General features: G+C 37.4%; 1 protein-coding gene across 1 annotated transcript in view; it reads right to left on the reverse strand.

Annotated features, from left to right (window-relative positions):
• LOC150096869 (sodium-dependent noradrenaline transporter-like) overlaps positions 1-23,267 on the reverse strand; it is a 190,141-nt gene that overhangs the window by 117,463 nt on the left and 49,411 nt on the right. The window contains exons 5-6 of the mRNA XM_090408749.1: positions 22,019-22,157; positions 15,179-15,313 (exon numbers count right to left, since the gene is read on the reverse strand). Of these exons, the coding sequence (XP_090264875.1) occupies positions 15,179-15,313; positions 22,019-22,157 (274 nt within the window). The remainder of the gene's footprint in view (positions 1-15,178; positions 15,314-22,018; positions 22,158-23,267) is intronic.

A 23,267-nucleotide genomic window follows, 5' to 3' on the forward strand; every position in this document is an offset into this window, starting at 1 on the left:
GTAATCCTTTTAATCCCAAAATGCATAGCGTTCAGTATTAACTGCTACTCATTTTATTTTGCCCGTACTATCAGCCTATTTAAATCATCCTGTAATCTTCTACGTCGCCTTGATTAACTAATTATGCTATCCAATTTCGCATAATCGGCAAACAAATGAATATCTCTCATCAAATCATTTTCTGTTTCATTTATGTACAAATTAAACAGTACTGATCCAAGCACAGAGGTTGTGACACACTGCTAGTTACCTGCTTACTCCTGGATTCTGCGCCTCTGTTTTATCCGAGTGTCACCAATAGGTGTTCCACACAGAGGGCGTCCCAATTATTTAGGATTTTATTCTTTCGTCCATGTGTTTCACTTAGATTTGTATGAACTTGTGTGTGTGTGTGTGTGTGTGTGTGTGTGTGTGTGTGTGTGTGTGTGTGTGTGTGTGTGTGTGTGTGTGTGTGTGTGTGTGTGTGTGTGTGTGTGTGTGTGTGTGTGTGTGTGTGTGTGTGTGTGTGTGTGTGTGTTATACATCTCATGTTGTGCTCCTTGACGATGTCTCTCTGAATGAAAAGAAATACTGAAAAAATTGAATATATTTTTAATGTTTTCTCGGATCTGTTTCTGTCTCTCTCTCATTTTGACTTCTTACATGAACTTCCTTATAATATATTTTGGTAGCTGTCCATGAACCACTCTCATATCTATATCACCAATTTCACAGCTGTCCTATCTGTTCAAGTTTGTGTAACAGAGTTCAATGTAGTCCTATCAAACGACTTTACAAAATTCAGTAGTATCATCGTATAGTCATTCCCTTTATCCAAAATATCTGTCACTGTATTATAAAAAATTTAGTAAATTATTACGATAAGGCCATGTTTCCCCTCATAAGTATCATATTCTTATTCATCTAATCTTGAGTTCTCTTTTTGATCAACTTTTCCAGTACTTTTATCACTTGTCCTGAGATACTGACTGGCCTATAATTCTTGGAGCACCTTAATCCAAACGAACTCCCTTTTGGATTAAGTTCCTGTAATATGCGAGCTGATGTCCCATCCAATTCCACGAGGTTATTTGCATTGGGATTATGCAATATTCTAAGTACTTAAGATTCACCAACCTCGATTCTCATATCAGTTACTGTCACATCAAATACAGAAATATCCTCACTTCGATGACAGACCTTTGAAAAGTAGTCACTTGGCAACTCTACTATTTCATGTTCTTCTGTCACCTCGCTTCACTCGTCACCCATTAAGTTATCCTTCCATAGTCATTCATCCGTTTACTCTTGCCACAGAGATAAAGAACTAATTGGGATTTCATTTAGCCTGCTTGGCTAATTTCTTCTCATAATCCGATTTTGATTTCCTTATCTTGTTGGCCATCTTTCTTGACTGAGCATTGTACAACTCGTGATCTTTCTGGTCACTTTCTCCATATACTCCAGAACATTTTCAAAGTTTTTGCAGGTACTACTGCTTAATAATACTACTATTCAACTATATAATGTCCATCTGATTTATCCTCCAGACCTTGGGAATACAGTCTAATATTGACTGTATTCCCCTCCATTACATAATGTTTCAAGTAATTTGGGTTAATATTTAGTTTAATAAATTTAGTTTATTAATTTGGTTAATAAATTTTGTTTATTTTTTATCCAAGTGTAAGCAAACAAAGTTTGCGTCTGAAGTATCTTCAGGACTGAGGCAATTCGTGGTAAAGGTGGACTAAGCTCTCATCACTTCTCTTAGTATCTCCCATAATGCAAAGTATATCTCCTTGCAGACATGTATAATGCTATGCATTAAGGGACGGGCCACTACCTCAGACCGGTTTCGACCTTTATTGAGGTCTCGTCAGTGGGAGCCAGACCCAGAGGTGGCGATATTAAGGTGGAAGTAATGGAGAAGTGATATTTAAATCTACGAGTTGCCAAAAGGTGTCTCACCTTATTATTAAATTACTCTGGATTTAAAGAAAGATGTTGGAAGTTTTTTCCACTTGGTTAGAGTGGAAAATGGAGAGAGTATAATAAATTTAGTTTAATCCTTTATCCAAGTGTAAGCAAAGTTTGTGCCTGAAGTATCTTCAGGACTGAGGCAACTCGTGGTAAAGGTGGACTAAGCTCTCATCACTTGTCTTAGTATCTCCCATAATGGAAAGTACATCTTGCAGGCATGTATAATGCTATGCATTAAGGGAAGGATCATTCCCCAGACCGATTTCGACCTTTATTGACCTTTACAGCATTATACATGTTACGCAAAGAGATGTGTTTTGCCTTATTGGAGATACTAAGACAAGTGATGAGAGCTTAGTCCACCTTTACCACGAGTTTCCTGAGTCCTGAAGATACTTCAGGTGCAAACTTTGTTTGCTTACACTTGGATAAAGGATTAAACTAAATTTATTATACTCTAACCAAGTGGAAAAAACTTCCAACATCTTTCTTTAAATCCAGAGTAATTTAATAATAAGGTGAGACACCTTTTGGCAACTCGTAGATTTAAATATCACTTCTGCATTACTTCCACCTTAATATCACCACCTCTGGGTCTGGCTCCCACTGACGAGACCTCAATAAAGGTCGAAACCGGTCTAGGTAGTGGTCCTTCCCTTAACGCATAGCATTATACATGTTTACAAGGAGATGTGCTTTGCATTATGGGAGATACTAAGACAATTGATGAGAGCTTAGTCCACCTTTACCACGAGTTTCCTGAGTCCTGAAGATACTTCAGGCGCAAACTTTGTTTGCTTACACTTGGATAAAGGATTAAATTTAATTTATTGTTCCAAATAATCATCTCGTAGAAGGTGTATTAATTCCATTTCCTTACGGCCATGTGATATTTCCTCCTTTAGTCTATGTCTCCTTAGTTAAAATCTCCTATAATAATTATCAACCTGCACTCATTGCGTTAATTTACTGATGCTGGTCTTCAAATCATCGCTTTCACCCTTCCTCTGGTTCGATAGCAGCAACTCTATTTCACACAAGATTGCCTCAAATGAACTGCCATCGACACACCTGTCTTCCCGATCTCCTACTCTTTGACTGCAGTTCATCAACTATCATCGTCAGCATCCCCTCCTATTTTATCTTTTCTCTCTTAAAATACTATATCGCTCACATTACATCTTTGTAACTACGGTGTCTGTTGTCACTTAAGTATCAATATTGCTTATAACATTTATTGAGGTTGCAGTAACTAATGCAAAAAACCTCCTTCATCTTATTCCTAATACTTCTAGCAGCAGTCTCCAATTTACTCCACGATAACGATCTCTTAAAACGCCTTCCGTGCATAAGCCTCTCCCTCGCATTCTCGATTTTACATTATCAATTCAAGTTTCCTTGCTCAAATACTTCCACTTGTTTCGAGATCAGTAACCTCTTAAAACATGTTCCAGATCTCTTTATCTGAGGAACAGTCGTTAAAAAGAAACACACACACACACACACACACACACACACACACACACACACACACACACACACACACACACACACACACACACACACACACACACACACACACACACACACACACACAGAGAGAGAAAGAGAGAGAGATCCGACAGTTACGTTGTTTTGTGCAAGTTGTGCAACACGGTGAAAGAAATAATTTAATTCATGTTTTATGTTTAAACATTTTTTTTTTCACATCTGAAAGAGGGCAGTGCGCATGTTCAATTATGGTGTGAATTGCAAGGTGTTATTACTACTATAAAAATATCTTATTATTATTATTTTATATGACATTATTTATTTATCTATTTATAATTTATTGTTTATGTATTAATGTATTAATTTTAATAGGTTGTACACGCATTCTGATGCGTTCGTATAAAATGATCCGCCGAAGGGGGTTTGGACATTGACAGATGTGGATGAAATAATTTTTTTTTTTTCCTACTGAAATTTTTTCTCTCAGCTCTGTAGGAGTCGCTGGTTATACTGAAGCGTCAGTGTTGCTCGCAATTTGATTTCATTTACAAATTCAACCTCAAAAGAAGTTTAAGTATGCCAATATTTCACAGACAGATTACAACTATTGTGTTTTGTGTTAAAATACTGGCCAAATTAAAAAGGGATTAATTGGCAAGGTATTCGAGAAAGTTTAATGAAAGGAATCGTGGATTTTCGAAGACGACCTATGAAATGCACTTATAGGATAAAAAGTAAGGTTTTATTATGTACTTATCTGAGTATAATATAACCAAATTTTCGGAATTAATTACTCTCTCGTGATGATACAAATTGTGCTTTCTATTTCCAATAGAAAAGATCTTCAAATTGACAGGTTTGGGGAGAGTTGGATTTAATGATTTGGCATCGAATCATTCTGCATTCTCGAAGAATATGAAAAACAATTTAAATGACACACCTTTCTTGCTAACAGTGCTTGCCTACATGATTTTTAAAGTATATTTTATATTCCAAATCTATTAAATTATTAACTACCAGAATACAGTTGTTTATAAATAATGTTTTGCATAAATTTTCAAATATGAAATAATTAGACAAATCTAATTACATTTATGCAAAAGGTTAGAGAAGGAGCAATTGCGCATTTCACAATACAACTGGGTAATTGTCGTCTGCTGTAGAAATAAAAGCAGCAGCTGACTGGCCCAATTGTACGTATTATCCTTCCTGTTTTTGAAACTCAGTAAGGATCAGTGAGTATTTTGCTATACTGTTGCAATATAAAATTGAAAATAATAGGAACAAATTAAATAAAAACTGAATCTGTATTCGCGATGTGTTTTAGTCCAGCTCAATAAAATCGTCAATTTACCGCTCGAATTGTTCAATTTTATTATTATTTTAAAAAAAAAAATTGTTTTAAAGTCAGTGATAGCAAGCATTTTGCTATGCTGCTGAGGTGGCATAAAAAAATAAATAAAAAATCACTGGAATTTTCCAGGTCCGTTCCATGCTCAAAGGTGCAATCAATTTTGTGCTCGACTTTGCACAGATAAGTGTGGAGAAGACTATTCAAAAGAGCTATGGTATATGAAATGAAGGAGGCGAAGGACGAAAAGTTGGTTCAATAATTTTAGAATTTTAGAGGTGATCTGTATGAGTGCTGACCAGCAACTGCTCTTGTTCGTACATAATTGCCGGCCTGGTTGGCTAAGAAGTTAGCGTATTTGCTCTTCAGCCAAAAGACTGAGGGTTCGAATTCTGCTGTGGGCATGGATGTTTGTGATTGTCTGTGAAAATACTAGTAGTAGCTGGCGTTGGTGTAGTTGTGGTTCGTTGGATTTGATGGATTGAGTGACAGAGACGGAGAGTTGTAGAGTAGGTACCCTCCCTCGATGAGTCTGTGGACTCCTTGGAGGTGTCACGTAATAATAATAATAATAATTAGAGAAAAGTTCAGGAATCGTAGCAGCCAGTTCAGTTGGGCCCCACACAGAGGAAATACTTATGGAAGTGGCCTAAAGCAGCCTATATTGGAAAGCAACTGAAAGGAGTTAAAGACGAGACATCTATTAAGCGAATAGCACTCTTCTTAACACAAGCATTCTGAGGGAGGGTTTGGGCATATCACCCCAAATGCGAGAACAATAAGTTCAGGCATAATTCGAGATTTATAAAATTTCAGCAGAAGTATAGTTTAGAAAAAAAAAAATAATAACATGCTTTTACAGGATGATGAGAATTTTTAGAGACTGAAGAGGCTATGGACGTGATGTGCCTGTGTCAGTAGAAGAGAAAAATAATTTTTGTTAACGAGCAGAATAGTATCGAAAGTGAGTGTGGAAAGTAAAGCGTGACCTTTCGTCCAGGAGATGAGACAGGTTTGCGTTTTGGTGGCATTAAAACTCATCAGGTTTTATCCTCATTTCACATGATGATGGCAAGGTGATTGTTTTAAAGCATTGCTTAAAGATTAAAACCTGAGCAATTGAGCTCTACAAGGGTTGTAAATGAAGAGGAAATGGGGATTGCAGTCATCTGCAGAGATATGAGTAGGAGACAGGATGTCAACGAGATGATCATTGATGTATAAGAGGAAGAGCGTAGAGGAAAGCACATATCCCTAAGGTACGGTACTCGAGCATTGATAAATCTGACAAAAGGAAACTATTTACCGTAACTCTCAGTGAGCAACTGGAGAGGAAGCTAGCATCATAAAAAAGTAGGAGGAATACTATGAGTTGGTGATTTGGTAAGAAGGCTACAATGCCAGTCTCCATCAAATGCCTTGGAAATATTAAGAACAACAACTTGAGTTTCTCCAAACTTTTTCCATGGCTTATATCCAAAAATGGGTCAGGCGAGCTAGGAAGATCTACTGTGGAACGAGAATGGCGGAATGCATACTGGTAATCACTAAGCCAGTAAGTCTCTGAGTAGTAAAGAAGTTGGCTAATGACCTTTCTCATTATTTCCGAAAGTATTGAAATCGGAGCAATAGAACGATAGTTTGATGATTGACACTTTTGTCTACCTTTTTTGGGAGTGGGTGGGCGGACTGGATAAAATAAATGCTTCTCCTCTAAATAAATTGAATAAATTTATCTCCTCTACAAGCTATCATATGGCGTCTATCCAACAGTGGTCAGCATTCATACAGATCAGCTTCTGTTAGTTTGGGATGCAAGGTTTAATTAAAACCGTAAGAATACTTTCGGGCTTGCAGACATTAGTATCAAGGCTGTTGAGTATTTTTCCTGATATCCTTGTGGCAAAAGATCCTCTGATCTTTTGCCGAAACGCAAGAGTACTCTGGATCAGAGTATTCTGGGCAGTTCTTGAACTAGTGGAAGGAGGTTTGCCTTGTTCGTCTAAACATCAGTTGGAAGAAAAGTCTGATATCAAGAGGTCTGCTTTATCTTTGGGAGATGATACCGTTGTATCATCAGGATTTAAAACAGGTAGAAATATGAAATTGCATCCTATAGCCTTGCCAAGGACCAGAAGATTCGACTGCTATTTTAGCAGGAGGCAAGCTTAGTGCATTTGACTTTTATGCCTTTTGATGATTTTTTCAAAGTTGCCAAAGTGCTGTAGTGTAAACTGGGTGAGAGGCTAGAGATTTTGCCTTGAACATTGGACTTTCAGAGATAAATAGGTTAGTAAATAAAGAGGTTAGTAAATTTATCCGAGTTAGGAGAGCTATAGAAAGTACCAAATAAAGGCATTAAAAAGAGACAAGGAAATCTTCAGCCAAAGTAGATCACGTAAAGGAGTCTATGTCTGGCAACATTTTGGCATGGGATATCAGATCTGAAAAGTGTTAGTCTCCCCCATCTTGCGAAAGGCATCACGCGTAATATAATGTGAAGAGTTCAGTTTTAGGGATGAATACCGTATTGGGGTTGGATGCTTATAAGTGGCGGTGGATTACATTTGTGGTATTTTTTGAGATTTTGAATTGTTTGTTTATTGTGAAACCAAATAGGTTTGCTTGATGTGTTTTAACTAATTATATCAGTTAACGTAATTCTGCTGTTAGTTATTACATTCATATCTGTTACACGACATCGAACTTTTTTTATAATAAAACATTAGTAAATATTTATTTATTTATTTATTTTAAACGAAAACATATTATTTTCTCCTCTCCAGAAATCCTGCGGTACTTTAAATGTAAGTACTTTTATGCATTTTAATGACGTAAGAGAACATTGGTCACATTCTGTTCACGCAATATGAAATGAAACCCATCGTTTTCGATATTTCAAAATGGCTGAAATTAAGTAAAGTTATGGTAATCTTATTTCACTTCTGTTTCTATAAAATTAAACTATAACAGAATATTACGGTGTTTCTATTTATTAAAAAAAATGCATATATGTTAAGTGCGTGTGTAACTATACATGCACGCAAGCGCACGAGAATCTTCCGTTATTTCTAAGTTCATTTAGGCTTTCAGAAAACCATTAAAAGATTTTGTCTAAAGAAGCGTTCTACTAACTCCCACAAAGAATAAAAACTACAGTGAATGACCTGTAGTTAAAAGAGACTTTTTTTTTTATTCTTTCCTATTATACATTTCCTCTTATTACTATGTCAGTTTAGCTATGGTTGGACGTTTTCAGTTATCAGGAAATCGTTTATTGGGCTCTCAATAAATTCTCACTAAATAAAGTAGTATGCGTGCACCGAACCATGCCGTGCACGCATACATGGTTCCGCTTGAAAACTGTAATACTTTATATGAAATGTGGATCTGCAGGCTCTGTGATTAATTTGTAAGAATAAGATGTATCCTCCTTGACTAAATAGATCTAACGGACTGACTAGCAAGTAAGCTAAGGAAAAAATTTTTTAAAATCAAAATGATAAAAGATATTTCCACTGGCTCAGTGTTTATTTATACTTACTGAACTACGCCATTTTCTCTTTCAATCTAGAGGAGTTTTTAAAAAAGTCATAAAGAAACTTTGATTTCTCTTTGGTTTTAGATTTTCAGTTTTTTTTTTTTCCTAATCATAGAGTATCGACCAAATGAAAGGGAGATGATGTTGGAAAACGCTGAATTGGCTTTTGATCTTTTTCAAGGTTTTACTTTATCCTCCTCAAATCCTTAAAAGTTCCATTAAACTATACGGCTTAATGCTTCTCATCGCAAACGAAATTTGGCTGTTATAAAACCGATAACAGATATCCGATACTTTTCCGGATAGTTTTTAATTCCAAAAAAATAGCAAACCAGTCTAAGAACACATGCATTTAACCGACTAAGATTTATTAGTGATGAACAGAATTACTATGTATAGCCTCCAGCGACGTCTTACAACTTCATGAAAATATTGTGTAATAATAACATTAAAGACGCGTTTCGCGCTGTTCTCAAAAATCTATTGTAATATTGTTTCAAAAAACGCTGGGGGGGGGGTCTTTTTTGATTCTAGTAGCGTGTGTTCACGGGACCGGTTTGCCTGTTCTGATGGACGTAAAACCAGAGTTTCTTGGAGAAAAACCGTCTACCTCCGTATGAGACCGGCTAACTCACCTTTAAAATCTGAAAAGGCTATGTCTTTATTTGTACTGTTTAAAACTGTAAAAAGAAAAATTACTTTAGTTATTAAAGTCGCATATCAACCACATGATATTTAATACAGAAATCGGAGGACGACAAGACTACAAAAATGGGTTAAACTGACCAGAAAATTTTAGGAATAATAATTATTGTATAAAGTATTTTTAGCCTCTGAGGACTTCGCTTGATGATTTCTTTATAACTTCTTCCTCTGCGCATTTATCCCGCTTCTAATGCAGGATCCGCGTGTTACATTTTTTGTGCAACTTTTTGTTAGTACAACCCCCACCCCCATCCTGCCTGCCGCTGGGGGGGAGGGGTGTGTTTTTTGACTGTAGTAGCGTGTGTTCGCGGGGCCTGTTCTGATGAACGTAAAACCCGAGTTTCCTGGAGAAAAACCGTCTACCTCCGTATGAGACTGGCTAACTCACCTTTAGTCGAAAGAGTCTATGACGTGAGGAACCAGATAAAGGTTCCTCACGTCATAGAGGGTGGAATCGATGCACTTTTTAACCCAGGTCTTTCCGACCAAAGAGCTTCGTCTATACCGACTGAACAACGGATTCTCCTTGAAGCCCTTTATACTTTTAAAAGATTCGTTGAGATTGCTTTAGCTTTGTAATGAAACAGGAACTTTTTTTATCTCATTTATTCAGGAATATGAGCAATGATTGCCTTCATGTTTTCCTATTAAGTTTGGCTAAGTGCTGGAAATTCTAAGAAACGCGAAGATTTAATAAAACAGCCGCTTAATTCTCTTAGTTCTTAGAGGATTTAAGGAACCAGTCACAGAACTTAAGAACTGAGCTTTATAATGATTTGTTTTATTATATATACAGGGTGGTTCAAAATTCCACGTACAAATTTTGAAGGGAGGTAGAGAACATCGAAATTAACCATATTCACATGGGAAAGCATGACTGGAAACGCCACCGGAAGGTAGTAACAGGGACACAAAGATACAGAAATAACACAAGGCAGTAAGTAGTGTAAAAAACTTTATTAGGCGTAACTGAACAGTTCAGTAGTAGTTGGATACATAATATGGTTTCATATCAGGTGCTCAAAGTTACGACCATTAGCAGTGATGCATGCCTGACACCGGCGACGCATTGATTGCCGTACATTTTCGAAAATACCTGGACTTTCCCGGATATTAGCAACGGCGATGGCGATGCTTGCCACGAGATCCATGGCAGAGGCAACAGGCGTTTCGTACACCATGGCTTTAAGGGTCCCCCACAGAAAGAAATCAATGCTCGATAAATCAGGTGACCGTGGGGGCTATGCGACGGGTCCACCATGCCCAATCCATCGAGTCCCAAAGGACCTGTCCAAATACTGACGCACAGAAATGCCAAAATGGGCTGGAGCTCCGTCGTGTTGGAACCACATCTGCCGGCACACAGTCATTGGAACATTGTTCAGTAAATCCGGCAGAACGTCTTCCAGAAAGGTCCGATACTTCTGGGAGTCCAGTCGCGGTAGCAACAGGTATGGGCCGACTAAACAGTCAGCGACGATACCTGCCCATACATTAATGGCGAAGCGTTGTTGTGCAGCATGTGATCGCACAGCGTGTGGGTTCTCATGGGCCCACACATGAGCATTGTGGTGATTGAAGACCCCTTCGCGGGTAAATGAAGCTTCATCCGTGAACAAAACACAAGTTGGAAGATCCGGGTCTACAGCACTTTTCTGCAGAAACCACTGCGCGAATTCCACACGTCGAGGATAATCTTCGGCCATCAGTAACTGGACCCTTTGCAAATGAAATGGATGTAAGGACTCGGAGTGCAAAACGCGCAATACACTAGATCGAGATACTCCTATAGCAGAGGCAACATGTGCGCTTGACTCTGGATTATCGTCCATCGCATGCAAAACCTCCTCTTCCATGACGGAATTTCGCGACGATCGTGGCCTCCCACTATCATGCCTGCGATCCCTGAATGATCCATAGTCACTCAAATGCTGATGCAAATACGCAAATATTTGGTGATGCGGTATACATCTGTTTGGGTACCTTTCGCGATACATTCGTACAGCGGCTCGTCCATTACCTCATCTAACCCGTAAACCAGGTGCATATCTGCCATCTCAGCGTTCATAAAATGACCATGTTCTTCGTACGACGTCGAAAGCTTGAATGAGGAACCTCCAATTGCTCACCTGGAGCGCTGGCGAACAGTGCCACCTATCACTTTCGGGTGGCATTTCCGGTTTATGCTTTCCTTTGTGAATATGGTTGATTTTGATGTTCTCTATCTCCCCTCAAAGTTTGTACGTGGAATTTTGAACTACCCTGTATATATTTTCCCCATAGCATGGTATACCAAAAAAACATGTAATGCTAATGTGATTTCAGAGTCAGCGCTTTTAAGCTAATATAAAGAAAATTATAAGGTATTATTATTATTATTATTATTATTATTATTATTATTATTATTATTTTCCTAAAGAAAATTTAAACAATAAAATACCAATCATACAAAATGCCCATTCTAACACCGTCTTCTCACCAAGAAAACTAATTTCCTGTCATTGAACTTTGCAAAACATGTTACCAGTAGCTTTTATATTACGTTGAAATAAGTACATACTGCTATGTATATTCCTATCCATCTCCCAGTTCATACTGCTGTGAGGTCCATTCGCAATTTACAGTCAAATAACATATGGAAGAGGGAAGGAGGGGTCTCGCATACGTCGGAGCATAGAGTGACTTATTAGTTAGCTGTCGATAATTTTACTTTATCTTTTTTCTGTCTTATCTTTATCTTTTGCTGTCTTCTACGACTAATTTATATTGAGTGCTCTGGTAGAAAAAATCCAGCCAGTTGTGATCGTGGTGTGATACGGTTTTTGTTGGCAGAAAACAACAGTGCAGCAGAAAATCATCGACATGAGTGACAGTAAGGTTAGCCAATGGTGTCGTTTGTTTAAAGAAGGGTTCCACAATGTTAACGATCAAGAGCGCAGTGGCCGGCCAAGTGTGGTGACAGACGATTTAGTGGAAAGAGTTGAACACGAAAATTCGTGAGAATCGTCGTTTCACAATTACGGAACTTTCTTTTGAATTCCCAGAACTTTCAAGCTCAGTCATTCATGAAATTGTGGCAGAAAAGCTGGGGTAAGAAATTATGTGCCAGATGGGTACCAAAAATGCTGACCATTGCGCATAAACGGCATTTGGAGCGTTACGAAAACGAAGGAGGATCATGAACTTTTTTCTCGTATCGTGACTGGTAACGAAACGTGAATTTCGTACACGAACGTCGATTCAAAGCAACAATCGAATCAGTGACACTATTCATCATCTCCACAAGCAAAAAATTCAAACAGGCACCGTCGGTCAAAAAAAGATGGCCACTGTCGTCTCAGATCCAAAAGGGATCTTGCTCGTCGATTTTCTTCTGAGAAGAACAACGATTAATTTTTATGCGCATTTTGAAACGCTGCAGACGAGCAATTCAGCAAATTCAGAAGTTTCAGTGGGAACTTTTCGACCACACACACACACACCCTAAAACCCCAACCTCGCGCCCAGTGACTACCTCTTGATCATGCATATGAAGCAGTGGCTCCCATCTCAGCGCTTTGAAGAAGTTGAGGAACTGAAGAACAGCGTGACTCAGTGATTAAATTCACCTGCAGACTTTTTTTGACATATGAAAAAGCTGGTGCCACGATACCAATAATGCCTGGAAGTCAATGGGACTATACGGAATAATAAAGTATATATGTAAGTATTTTAGCGTAAAACAAACCTTTTTTCTTCTCTACAGCTTTTTTTTTTCACCGGACCTTTCTTTCTGAATGTGCCTAGTATGTAAAGCAAACAGACGCATACCCACATTCGCCTCTGCATCTATGGACTGTCGATATCTAAATTGTATGTAGAGAAGACTGATGGACTTCGAAAGACGTGTCATGATCGGATTTCATATCAGTGGTTCGAAGATTGCATCGTCCAAAATCAATTGTAGGCAACACATTATTAGTCGATAGACACGCGAGGGAACATGGTAGCAAAGAAATGCACAGGAAGACTCAGAATGCTAACACCAAGTGACAATGTACTTGTCGGAAGTAGAAATATCGGCAGTCGGATATGGATGCGATGAACGAGGAGGTTGAAACTTTTACATGACGTTAAATTAGTACTAGGACATAAAAGGGTAAAAAAAGTTGGATATCTCAGTTTCTACAGAAGGTCAGCTGCACATAAGCCATCAACTAGCTTTGACTACACTGGTCTGTAAAGCACTGGAAGTATGCAGCTCGAAGAGACGATTCACTCCACGCCCTATCAGATAAGTATGCATGTTTCTTATATTTATCGAAGGCGTTATTCTCGAATGTGTCATCTAAAAAAGTGGAGCTTAGTAGCTGAGGTGTAATAGTCTGAAGCTGTTTCTCAGATATGGACTTAAACGTTGGGTGGTAATTCCTGAAAGATTGAACAGCTGATATGTAATAATTTTAGTTTATATACTTCACCCTATATTGAAGCTAGGAAATAGATCCTTGGATGATTTCTCAATACGATAGCCTGATCGCACTGTTAGAGCTATTTATGGCATGGTTGGAGGAAAATGATGTGGAAACATTCGACAGGCGAGGACAAGCGAAAACCTCGGCTGTAGGCCAATCGTAGTGCATCTAGAAGAGTATATAGATTGGCCTATGTAGTTGTTAGACACACTGTCCAGCATTGCACTGCATTGGCCCGTTGAAGGAAAAATAATTCGAAATACACGATTAGCATTATGAACTGGTGGAAAGTATGATTTGTGCCAAAGGAGATCATATGAATTATTTAAGTACATATTATAAATATAAATTGTACATACTATTTGAAGCATGTAGGATTTGTTTCTCTACTATTTTATCTCTTATTTCATCTTCCTTTTACCCTCTTTTACCTTGCAGCGTCGAGGATTTATTAATCATCGGACCTCAAACAGTGTACAGGATAGGGTGGTCAGCCCCCCCCCCCCCCGGTGTATCCTATGTCCTGTAGTGTTGAGTTCTCAAGGCCGGTTTGCCTGCTTTGCAGGATGAAAAACCACAGGATAAACTTGCGTAAAAAACCTTACTGTCCACGCCCAAGACTTGCTAACTTGGCTATGGCTGAGGAAGATCCTTCAGCTTTTCACGTCACCGATGGGAATCAAACCTAGGATACTCCTTCCTCAGGCATATGGTTGCGAAGCGCACAACCACTAGGCTAACCCCGCGGAATTATTATATTTTCTCTATTTATTTTTACACATAATGTATTAGTAATTTCAAGTTCCAGTAAACTTCGGCCTGCTAGCAGAGACCAATTGTAAAATGGATGCCTTGAATAACAGTGGTTCCTAATCGTCAAGCTGTAGCATTATACTTTCTTTATCTCAGTGATACTTTTCCGGTAACTTACTGCGGTTTGAGGTGATTAACTCCGGAAACCTCTGCCGTATAACAATCAAGTCATAGTTCACGATCCTGTCTAGAAAGGATGCCATTCTTAAGTATATGCAGAGAAAGAATCTGAACATATCTCTCTCAATTCAGTACAATATTCGAAGAATCTCATTGTGATAGTAGAGTTTTTATGGGAAATATTGGGAATCTTGGAAATATAGGAACCCGCTTTTCTTCCATTTCATATAACTGATTCTTTTTGTAACTAAAGAAATCGCTACCGCTTCTTTTTCTCCCATTTACGTATTGGTCGCAGAACAGTTTGTTGTGCGACTAAATACATAATTCTCGTTATTTATTGTTGTTTCGGATTATGTCGAAGTAGTTAAGTCCATAACTAAGATAGCTGCATAACTAAGCAGCTATCTTAGTTATGCGTGTAGAACGGATAATTAAAGAAATACGAAACGTATTTGTTAAATTCAAGTATCGACTGTTTTTTCCATTTCTGTTACGCGTATGAATAAAGAAGAAAATTATTTTCTCTGGATGCGGAAACCCTGCTATGACGATCAGAATAGATGCATAAAAGATTGCATGTAGGATACAGGTTCATTGACCATCTTCCTTTTGGTTGACAGCATAGACGAAACAAATTTATAAGATCATTTCACGCATAGTGCGTGAAATCACTGATTCCCTGACAATGTAAACAATTATTATAAGTAATAGTCAAAATTTGCAATTTGGATGTCTTACCTGAGTATCAAGTAACCTGTCTAGATCTGGGCGGAGATAATACTGTAATCCCTCTGCTGAACCCGGGAGCAAAATTCCTCTAATTAATAAAATTGTAAGAATGACGTACGGTGCAATTGCTGTAAACCAGACTACCTAGTAGAAAAACGGAAGCTGTTAATTTGAATTCATACATTGGATAGAAAGTCAGGAAATATATCACAATGACAGTGGCATAGCGGAAACGTTGGAGAACCCCCCATGCATGCAGTATGTCTTAGCTTTCCAGTTAGAGATAGGTGCTTTTTATATTACGAACAAATTCAATATAAAATTTTTATTTCTATTTGGAAATAAATTATATACACTAATATAATAAACTATATAAAATAATATACACCAATAAATTATACACACATTTCCACATTATGTACAGAGATATACAGTTATACCATGTAATTATATTTGAATTGTATATATAGAAAATATTTTTTTCCTGAATCAATGTTACTTGAAAATGGGTTTATTTAATAATATTCTATTCCTAATTTGAGCACAGAAAGGAATGCTGCCTTAGATTAATTTTTAAAGTTTGTAAAATATAAAATTAAAGAAACGTATATGACAGGATGCCTTGTTTTCCTGAAAGAGACAGTAGTTGTCTTTAGAAATGCCACAAAGCATTGCATTGCATGTGTGTGTGTGTGTACACACACACACTACTTGGAAAGAGATCAACGGCCATCATAGTGTGAAGAACAAACGGCCATGGTCCACTTTAATAAGATGTAGGACCTCCTTTCGCTGCGATGACTGCAGCAATCCTGCGGGACATAACTTTCCATAAGGATAAGACAGCGACCAGTGGTAATGTTTAGACCATTACTCGTGTAGGCATGTAATGAGGTCCTGGAGTGTTGTGGATCGGACGTTCCTTGACCTCACCCGACTCTCCAATTCATCCCACAAATGTTCAATAGGTTGAGATCAGGGCTTTATGGAAGCCATTAAGTGTGATGACGTTCATGTCCACGAACTGCGCAGTTACAGCAGCAGTCTTATGACACGATGCATTGTCATCTTGAAAGAGATAATAGTTAGTTCAGTAGAAGTGCCAGAAAGCAGGTAGCATTGCATTGTCCAGAATGTTCAGATACCTCTCGGAGTTCAATGTTCGTGGCACCACAAATAGGCCAAGGCCAAACCAGGACCATACCATCACTGGATCACATCCGAGTTTCACAGTTGGAGTTATGCACTGTGGTATTCACCGAGTATCCGCTACACTCAGACCGTCCATCTTTTCGGTAGAGAGTGTAGCGTGATTCTACGCCCCAGAACATAGATTTCCAAGCTTCCGCGTCCAACGTACGCTCTCTTTGCACCTACTTAAGACACCGCTGCATGTTGATTCGGGTAATGTTGGGCTTGCATATTGCGATTCTACCATGAAAACCCTTGTTGTGAGACTCGGTTTTGAATGTCTTTATGCACTCGCATTGAACGTATTGGCCGCCAAATGGCGATTTTTATATATTATCCTTCGTAGTACTCTACGATCACGTTCGGTGTGTGTGTAGTGAGTCGTCCACTGCTGGTAGCAGTTGCAGTTGACTCTCTGCACTGCCATCTCAGTATGGTATTACTGATTGTTGACTGGAATGACCCAATATTTTAACAATTTGCCGAACAGATAGGCCTGTAACATGGCAGGCCTATCTGTTCACCAGGACACCATTGCACTGAGTTCGGAGCACCATATTACTTCAAGTTATACTGACTATAAACATGTGACTCGTTACATGGCACGATGCCCCTTGCCCATGGGGGTGCCCATTGACTTCTTCCAAGCTGTTTTGCACAAAGCAAGCGAAATGATTTGGTGAGAAATTTAAATCACCCCGAATATTATTCTGTACTGTTAAAGAAAAGAATTTACTTTGTCAAGAAACATATTTTACTTGATAGAGAAGTCATAAAAGTAAATTCTCTTTTTCTCACAAAATGATTGGTTGGCATACTCTAATGTCGTAGTAGCATTATGGCCATGGATACTAGGAATTGCATACAATCGAGTTACTGGAGATTATTTACAGAGTCGCCCCAGAGGAAGCCTTAAGAAGCTTGTACTTAATAACAGGAATCAGTTATATTAATCTCTTGCTAATGTTTTCGGTTGCAAACCTATTGTATTTAATGCTACCGGTGGGCTAAGTGTTAGACAAACTGGAATCCCTGCTCTAGAATCGAAAGATGATACTTTTTTCAAACCACTTCAGGACTCCAATAAACAAGTAATGATTTCACACTAAACAATAAAAACCATTTATAACCTTAAGACTTGCCACGGTGAAATTCGAATCTATAGCCAGCAGGTGGGAAAGCGGAGACGCCATTCAGCTGAGTGAACTCGTTAGCTGAATGCCAGGTTACTTACTTAATCCTCTTCACTTCACCTGGGAGCATAGGTCTTCCACCACCATTTTCCACCGGACTCTGTTTTTTGCTTCTGCTTTTATTTGGTTCCAGTTTTTATTAATATTTTTTATTTCTTTCAATATTGTTCTTTTCCATGTTTCTCTTGGCCTTCTTCGTGTTCTTTTACCCTGCGGGTTCCAATCAAGAGCCTGTTTTACTATTATTTTATCTTCTTTCCTCAACACATACCCCAGCCATCTCCATTTACTTTCACGTATCTATTGCAACATGGGTTTCTGGTTTGTTCTCTGCCGTAGTTCTTCGTTTGATATTTGTTTTGGCCAATATATTACCAGTATCATTCTTAAACACTTGTTTAGGAAGACCTGGACATTGTTAACTATCATTTTTGTTTAACAACCATATTTCTGATCCATACATTTGAGTTAAATATTCTCATTTTAGTTTTTTATAGACAAATTCTTGTTTTTTCAAATATTTCTAAGTTGATTGAAAGTTGAATAAGCCAGTTTTTTCCTTCTATTTATATCTTCAATAGTTCCTTCTTTTATTGATACTATTGAACCAAGGTATATAAATTGTTCTACTTCTTTAAGCAGTATTTTGCTTTTGTTTATTTTCATCAACATTGTTTTATTTTTATTTATCCTAAGGCCAACTTTTTTGGCTGTTTCTACAGTTTTTTGTTCTATATGTTGGTGCTTCTGTGAAAGTAAGCAGATATCGTCTGCAAAATCGAGATCGTGGAGTTAGTTTTGAAGTAACCATTGTAATTCTGTATTTCCATGAAATACTTTTCTCACCCAGTCTATGACAATTACAAACATAGCAGGGGAGAGTATACAACCTTGCCTTACTCCTGTCTTTGTTTTAAATGGTTCTGAGAGGATATTTCCATGTATTACTTTAATTTCAAAATCTTTGTACATTTTTTAAATTATTCTTATTATTTTTTTCTGGGAGTCCGTAATTGCTAAGTAATTTCCAGGGAAGATCTGTTTATACTGTCAAAAGCTTGTTCAAAATCGATAAAATTTAAATTTAAGCTTGCCTGCCATCCCATTGTTTGTTCTATGATAAATCATAAAGTAGCAATCTGATCGGTGCATGACCTATTGGCTCTAAATCCTGTCTGTTCTGGTCTAAGTTGTTTTTCTATTTCTATTTTGATTCTTTCTAGTATTATCCTTGCTGGTATTTTACTTATAACATTCAGATGTTATATCTCTCCAATTTTTACATTCAGATAGGTTCCCTTTTTTGGGTAATTTAACCAGTAATCCAGTATTCCATTCCTTAGGCCACTCTTCTTTCTGCCATATCTCATTTAGTAAGGGATATAATATCTCTGCTATAAGTTTGGAATTTGCTTTTAGTATATCGTCTGGTATGTTGTCTGCTCCCTGTGCCCTACCTGTTTTGATCTGAGTTATTGCTTTTGTAATTTCTATTTTTGTTATTTTGTTCAAATTTATATCTAATGATGCATTTTGTTCATTTAATTCTAGGCTCTGGTCACCATCAGAATTTCATTTCTTGAAATTTCTCTGAGAAGAATTCCACCCATCTGCCTCTTGTGCTAGATTCTCTATATATTTCTTTTATCATTTCTTGCACCTCTTTTTATTTCTTTGTTAATTGCTCTATATCTTTCTGCTTGTTCTTGTTCAACATTTTCACCAATCTGTAACAGTTTTTCTTTTATTCTATCTCTCTCTCTCTCTCTCTCCTCTATTTTTAATTTGGTGTTTTCTGATATCCATTCCTTGTCTGTATTAGTTCGAAATCCCAATATCTTTTCTGCTGTGCTTATTAGTATGTCTTTAATCTTAGTCCGTTTTCCCTTTATGTTATCTCCTTCTCTTTTTTCGAGTTTAACCCATTTATCCTGTAGAGTTGTTATAAATTTATTTCTAATCTGTTTGTTTTTGAGTTTTTCACCTCTAAACTTCTTCCTGTTGTGCACTGTTTGTTTATTTTTAAATATTTTTACTTTCATGGTAGCTGTTAGGAGAAAGTGATCTGAATATGCCTCGGCTCCTCTTTTAACTCTGACATCCAGGAGTGATTTCTTCCAATTCCTTGATATAAGTACATGGTCTATTTGGTTCTTTGTATTTCTGTCTTGTGTTGTCCATGTCCACTTGTGTATTTTTTTATGTTGGAAGAGACTCCCTCCTATTACAAGCTGATTGAACATACAAAGGTCTATAGGTAACTCTCTTTTCATTTATTTCTGCTTCTGCATACTTTACCATAACAGTTTCTTTATTAGTATTATCATTTCCAACCTTAGCATTAAAGTCTGCAATTATAAATTGCATATCTTTTTTATTTGTTGTTTCTATACTTCTCTGTAGCATGTTATAAAAAATATCCTTTTCTTCCTGGATCGCATCATTTGTTGGTGCATATGTAGCAGTTATTGTGATGTTCTGCTCGCCGGCTTTAAATCTAGCGTTTAGTATTCTTTGGGTTCCACTCTATTAGTGCACCATGAGCTTTCTTTGTCATTATTAGTGTAACTCCCTTTGTGTGGTCATTCGTATTTTGGTTCCCAGAGTAGATTAAGTAGTGACCAGAGTTTAATTTGATTTTTCCAGTTCCTATCCATCTCGTTTCGCTTAATCCCATTATTTCTAGTCTGTATTTTTTTAGAGCTTTGAATAGAGATGAGGAATTGCTCACACTTCATTTGCACCAAATTCCCTATCACTTTTCGAAAAACCGAGGGATTTTTTTTTAAATAAATCTGCTAATGCCTTCTATTATCCAAAGATGCTATTATCCAATGGAAGCCAAGACCATTTAGTCTAGGCTAACTTTTGAAAATTGGGGAGGAAGCCAAACTTCATCCTCAGACATCAGAAATCGTGGGCCCAAGATTATCAGTTATTTTCATAGCTATCCGGGAAGGAGGTATGGTATATAACTGCTCTCATTTTGTGCTGCCTCCCCTGACACTCTACATTATCTGAAATAGTATGAGTTGTACTGTCAAGTTTCTTGATCTGTAGGATTAAAAACTCGAGTTTCCGGAGAAAAAAGTCGCCTTGCCAGAGATCGACTTACTCGGGAACCGGTCGAAATCTGTCTTAGAAAAAGCTCCTCTAGTCGTCGACTACAATCGAACTTATGACGGTTTTTCTTCAGGCGGCCTAGCGCTATGGATGTAAATGCGATTGCTAGGGACTACATAAGTCTTAGGAGTTTTTTATTGACCTCCAAAAAGCAAATTTAATACCGGAATAGTTTTAAAAAACTATGAACCAGAATGATAAAGAAGTCTAGGTCAGCATAAGATTGCCATTATTTATTATTATTTTGGAAACAAAACAATCAGCGTTTTAATTAAAAAAAAGTTAAGCAAATTGAAGAGCACACGCAATTAAGTCACAATATATGCACGGGCTTTATAGTCTTAGTTGCTTCAGTAGTAATTCTAATCCAGACGAAACCAAACTTTTACAATAGAAGGAACAGTCATTCCGAAACTATTTTGTGAAGATTTGAAGGCCTCCATTGAAAAAAAAAAATAAATAAATTGGGAAAAATTAATTAATAGTCATTTAATACTGCTTGGTTGGCCGAATGGATAGCAGTTTCACTCTCCAACAGTCTATGGATTCGAACCCGCTGCGCCATGGATGTTATTGAATATTTTAATGCGGTGAGATCTCCACTTTGGATGGAGGTCTCTGACTTGATAAGAATCATATTTAGTCTCTGCAACTGGATTACCAAATTATTTAATCCTTATCCCACTCTCTTTACTAATTGTGCTTATAGATTAGAAATCTTTCGTGGGGAGACTTGATATTTAAAAATTAGAAAATCCAAAACACACACACACACACACACACACACACACACACACACACACACACACACACACACACACACACACACACACACACACACACACACACACACACACACACACAAAGAACAGTTGTATTGGTAAGCAACAACAACTGTTGTCAGGTGATGCACGATTGTTTGGCTTTTCAAACAAGGCTTAGCCCTAGATCTACTTTTTAATTATTTTTTTAAATTATTTGTTTTTTTTGTCTCTCTTTTAGCTGCAATTTTGATTTGCGAATATTTATCTTCACATTCGTTTTGGACGAATATTCACATTTGCGTTTTAAATTATTTGTTACAGTTCGTTAATTAAAATGTCTTATAAGCAAACATAACCCTGGATTCTTTTTATAACCTTAACTACTGACTACAATAATCACCGAAATATTGATCATGGAGGATTCACAATAAAAGTCAGCAAAAAGTGTGGCGCTCTGCAGAACAGGCTGATTTGAAAATAATAAAAAAACTAAAGAAAGAAAAACGTTTAGGTTAGTATTCATTCATTTTATTTGTATGCTATCTGCATAAATAGAAAAAAATAATGAAGTAACTTACTTTCCCAGATGACTTCACACCTTTAAACAGGGCTATATACAGGATGACGAAAGCAACTAGAACACATACCACCAATTGCCACTTCGGTGCTCCAAGATCGTGCATGCCATCACTCAGATGAAGCTCCAAAACTCCTCGACTAGACAATGATTTGATAAATAAAAGTTATATTTCAGTAATTATCCTTCCGATATTATTATTACAGATATCTAATTTTTATGTTTAAATATAAAAAAGACATATTCTTATTGCGTTTTCCTGCGCAAATATTCTCTTTCATTTTTAATTTTGTATTAGTAATACTTGTGTAGGGCTATGATTTCTTTCTCTGTTTGCTTAAAGACCGGCTATCGTAGAATCGCATCCTAATAAATAGAAAAAATGTCTATAGTATTTCACTAATAAAATGGATTGTTAGAGTGTTTCCTTAGTTGAGTCGGCAGCGACAACACTCTTTAACCAAACGATCTAAGTTGAATACCATCTGGAATCTAAAAGGATTAACTAACTTCATCATCATTTCTCATCTCCAAGGCGGCGAGTCTCCTAATTAGGGGTTTCTAGACAAATTAATTCCTCTGGTTTCCCACATCTCTGCTGCATCTCCTAAGGGCAAGTATTTATGCCTGTAGATTGTTGTATTCGTGTGGCCGGTCTGCCTGTTTCGAAGAACGAAAAACCCTCCATTTTCGGATGAGAATGTTGCTTACCATTTAATTGAAAACACCTGATGAAGGTTCCTCAGGTCATAGACGTGATTCGAACCCGGGTCTTTCCAACCAAGGGGCTCGTCTATACCAACTGAGCTATGGAGACTCCTTAAGTAACCTATAATTATCAGATTTAGTACTTCTCCATATGTCGCCATTAGGCCGATTATAGAGAAAGATGGGTGTGAATAGTTATAGCATACTCTTCCTTTTAGATAACAGTATCCTTTGAACTTGAACTTTATTTCGTACCTCACACATAGGATCCACATAGGTCATTTTATTACTTATATTGCTGTTTTTACAATCTGATTATTGTGGAAAAAATTCTATAGCAATTAGCATGAGAATTCCCTATCATTACTTGTTCTTTTTAGCTACCACTAAATCTATAGGATCCGCCCGGTTCCTTAGTTACTATGCGCTTTGCAACCACATGCCTGGGGAAGGATGTCCTAGGTTTGATTCCCGTCGAAGACGAGGAACTTAGGTTCTTTCTCAGCCATAGCCAAGTTAGCCGGTCTTGGGCCTGGACAGCA

This window comes from Typopeltis vanoorti, chromosome 18, assembly GCF_054136105.1.
Source record: "Typopeltis vanoorti isolate ZY-2024b chromosome 18, IOZ_Tvanoo_1.0, whole genome shotgun sequence".
In the NCBI taxonomy this organism is placed as follows: Eukaryota; Metazoa; Arthropoda; class Arachnida; order Uropygi; family Thelyphonidae; genus Typopeltis; species Typopeltis vanoorti.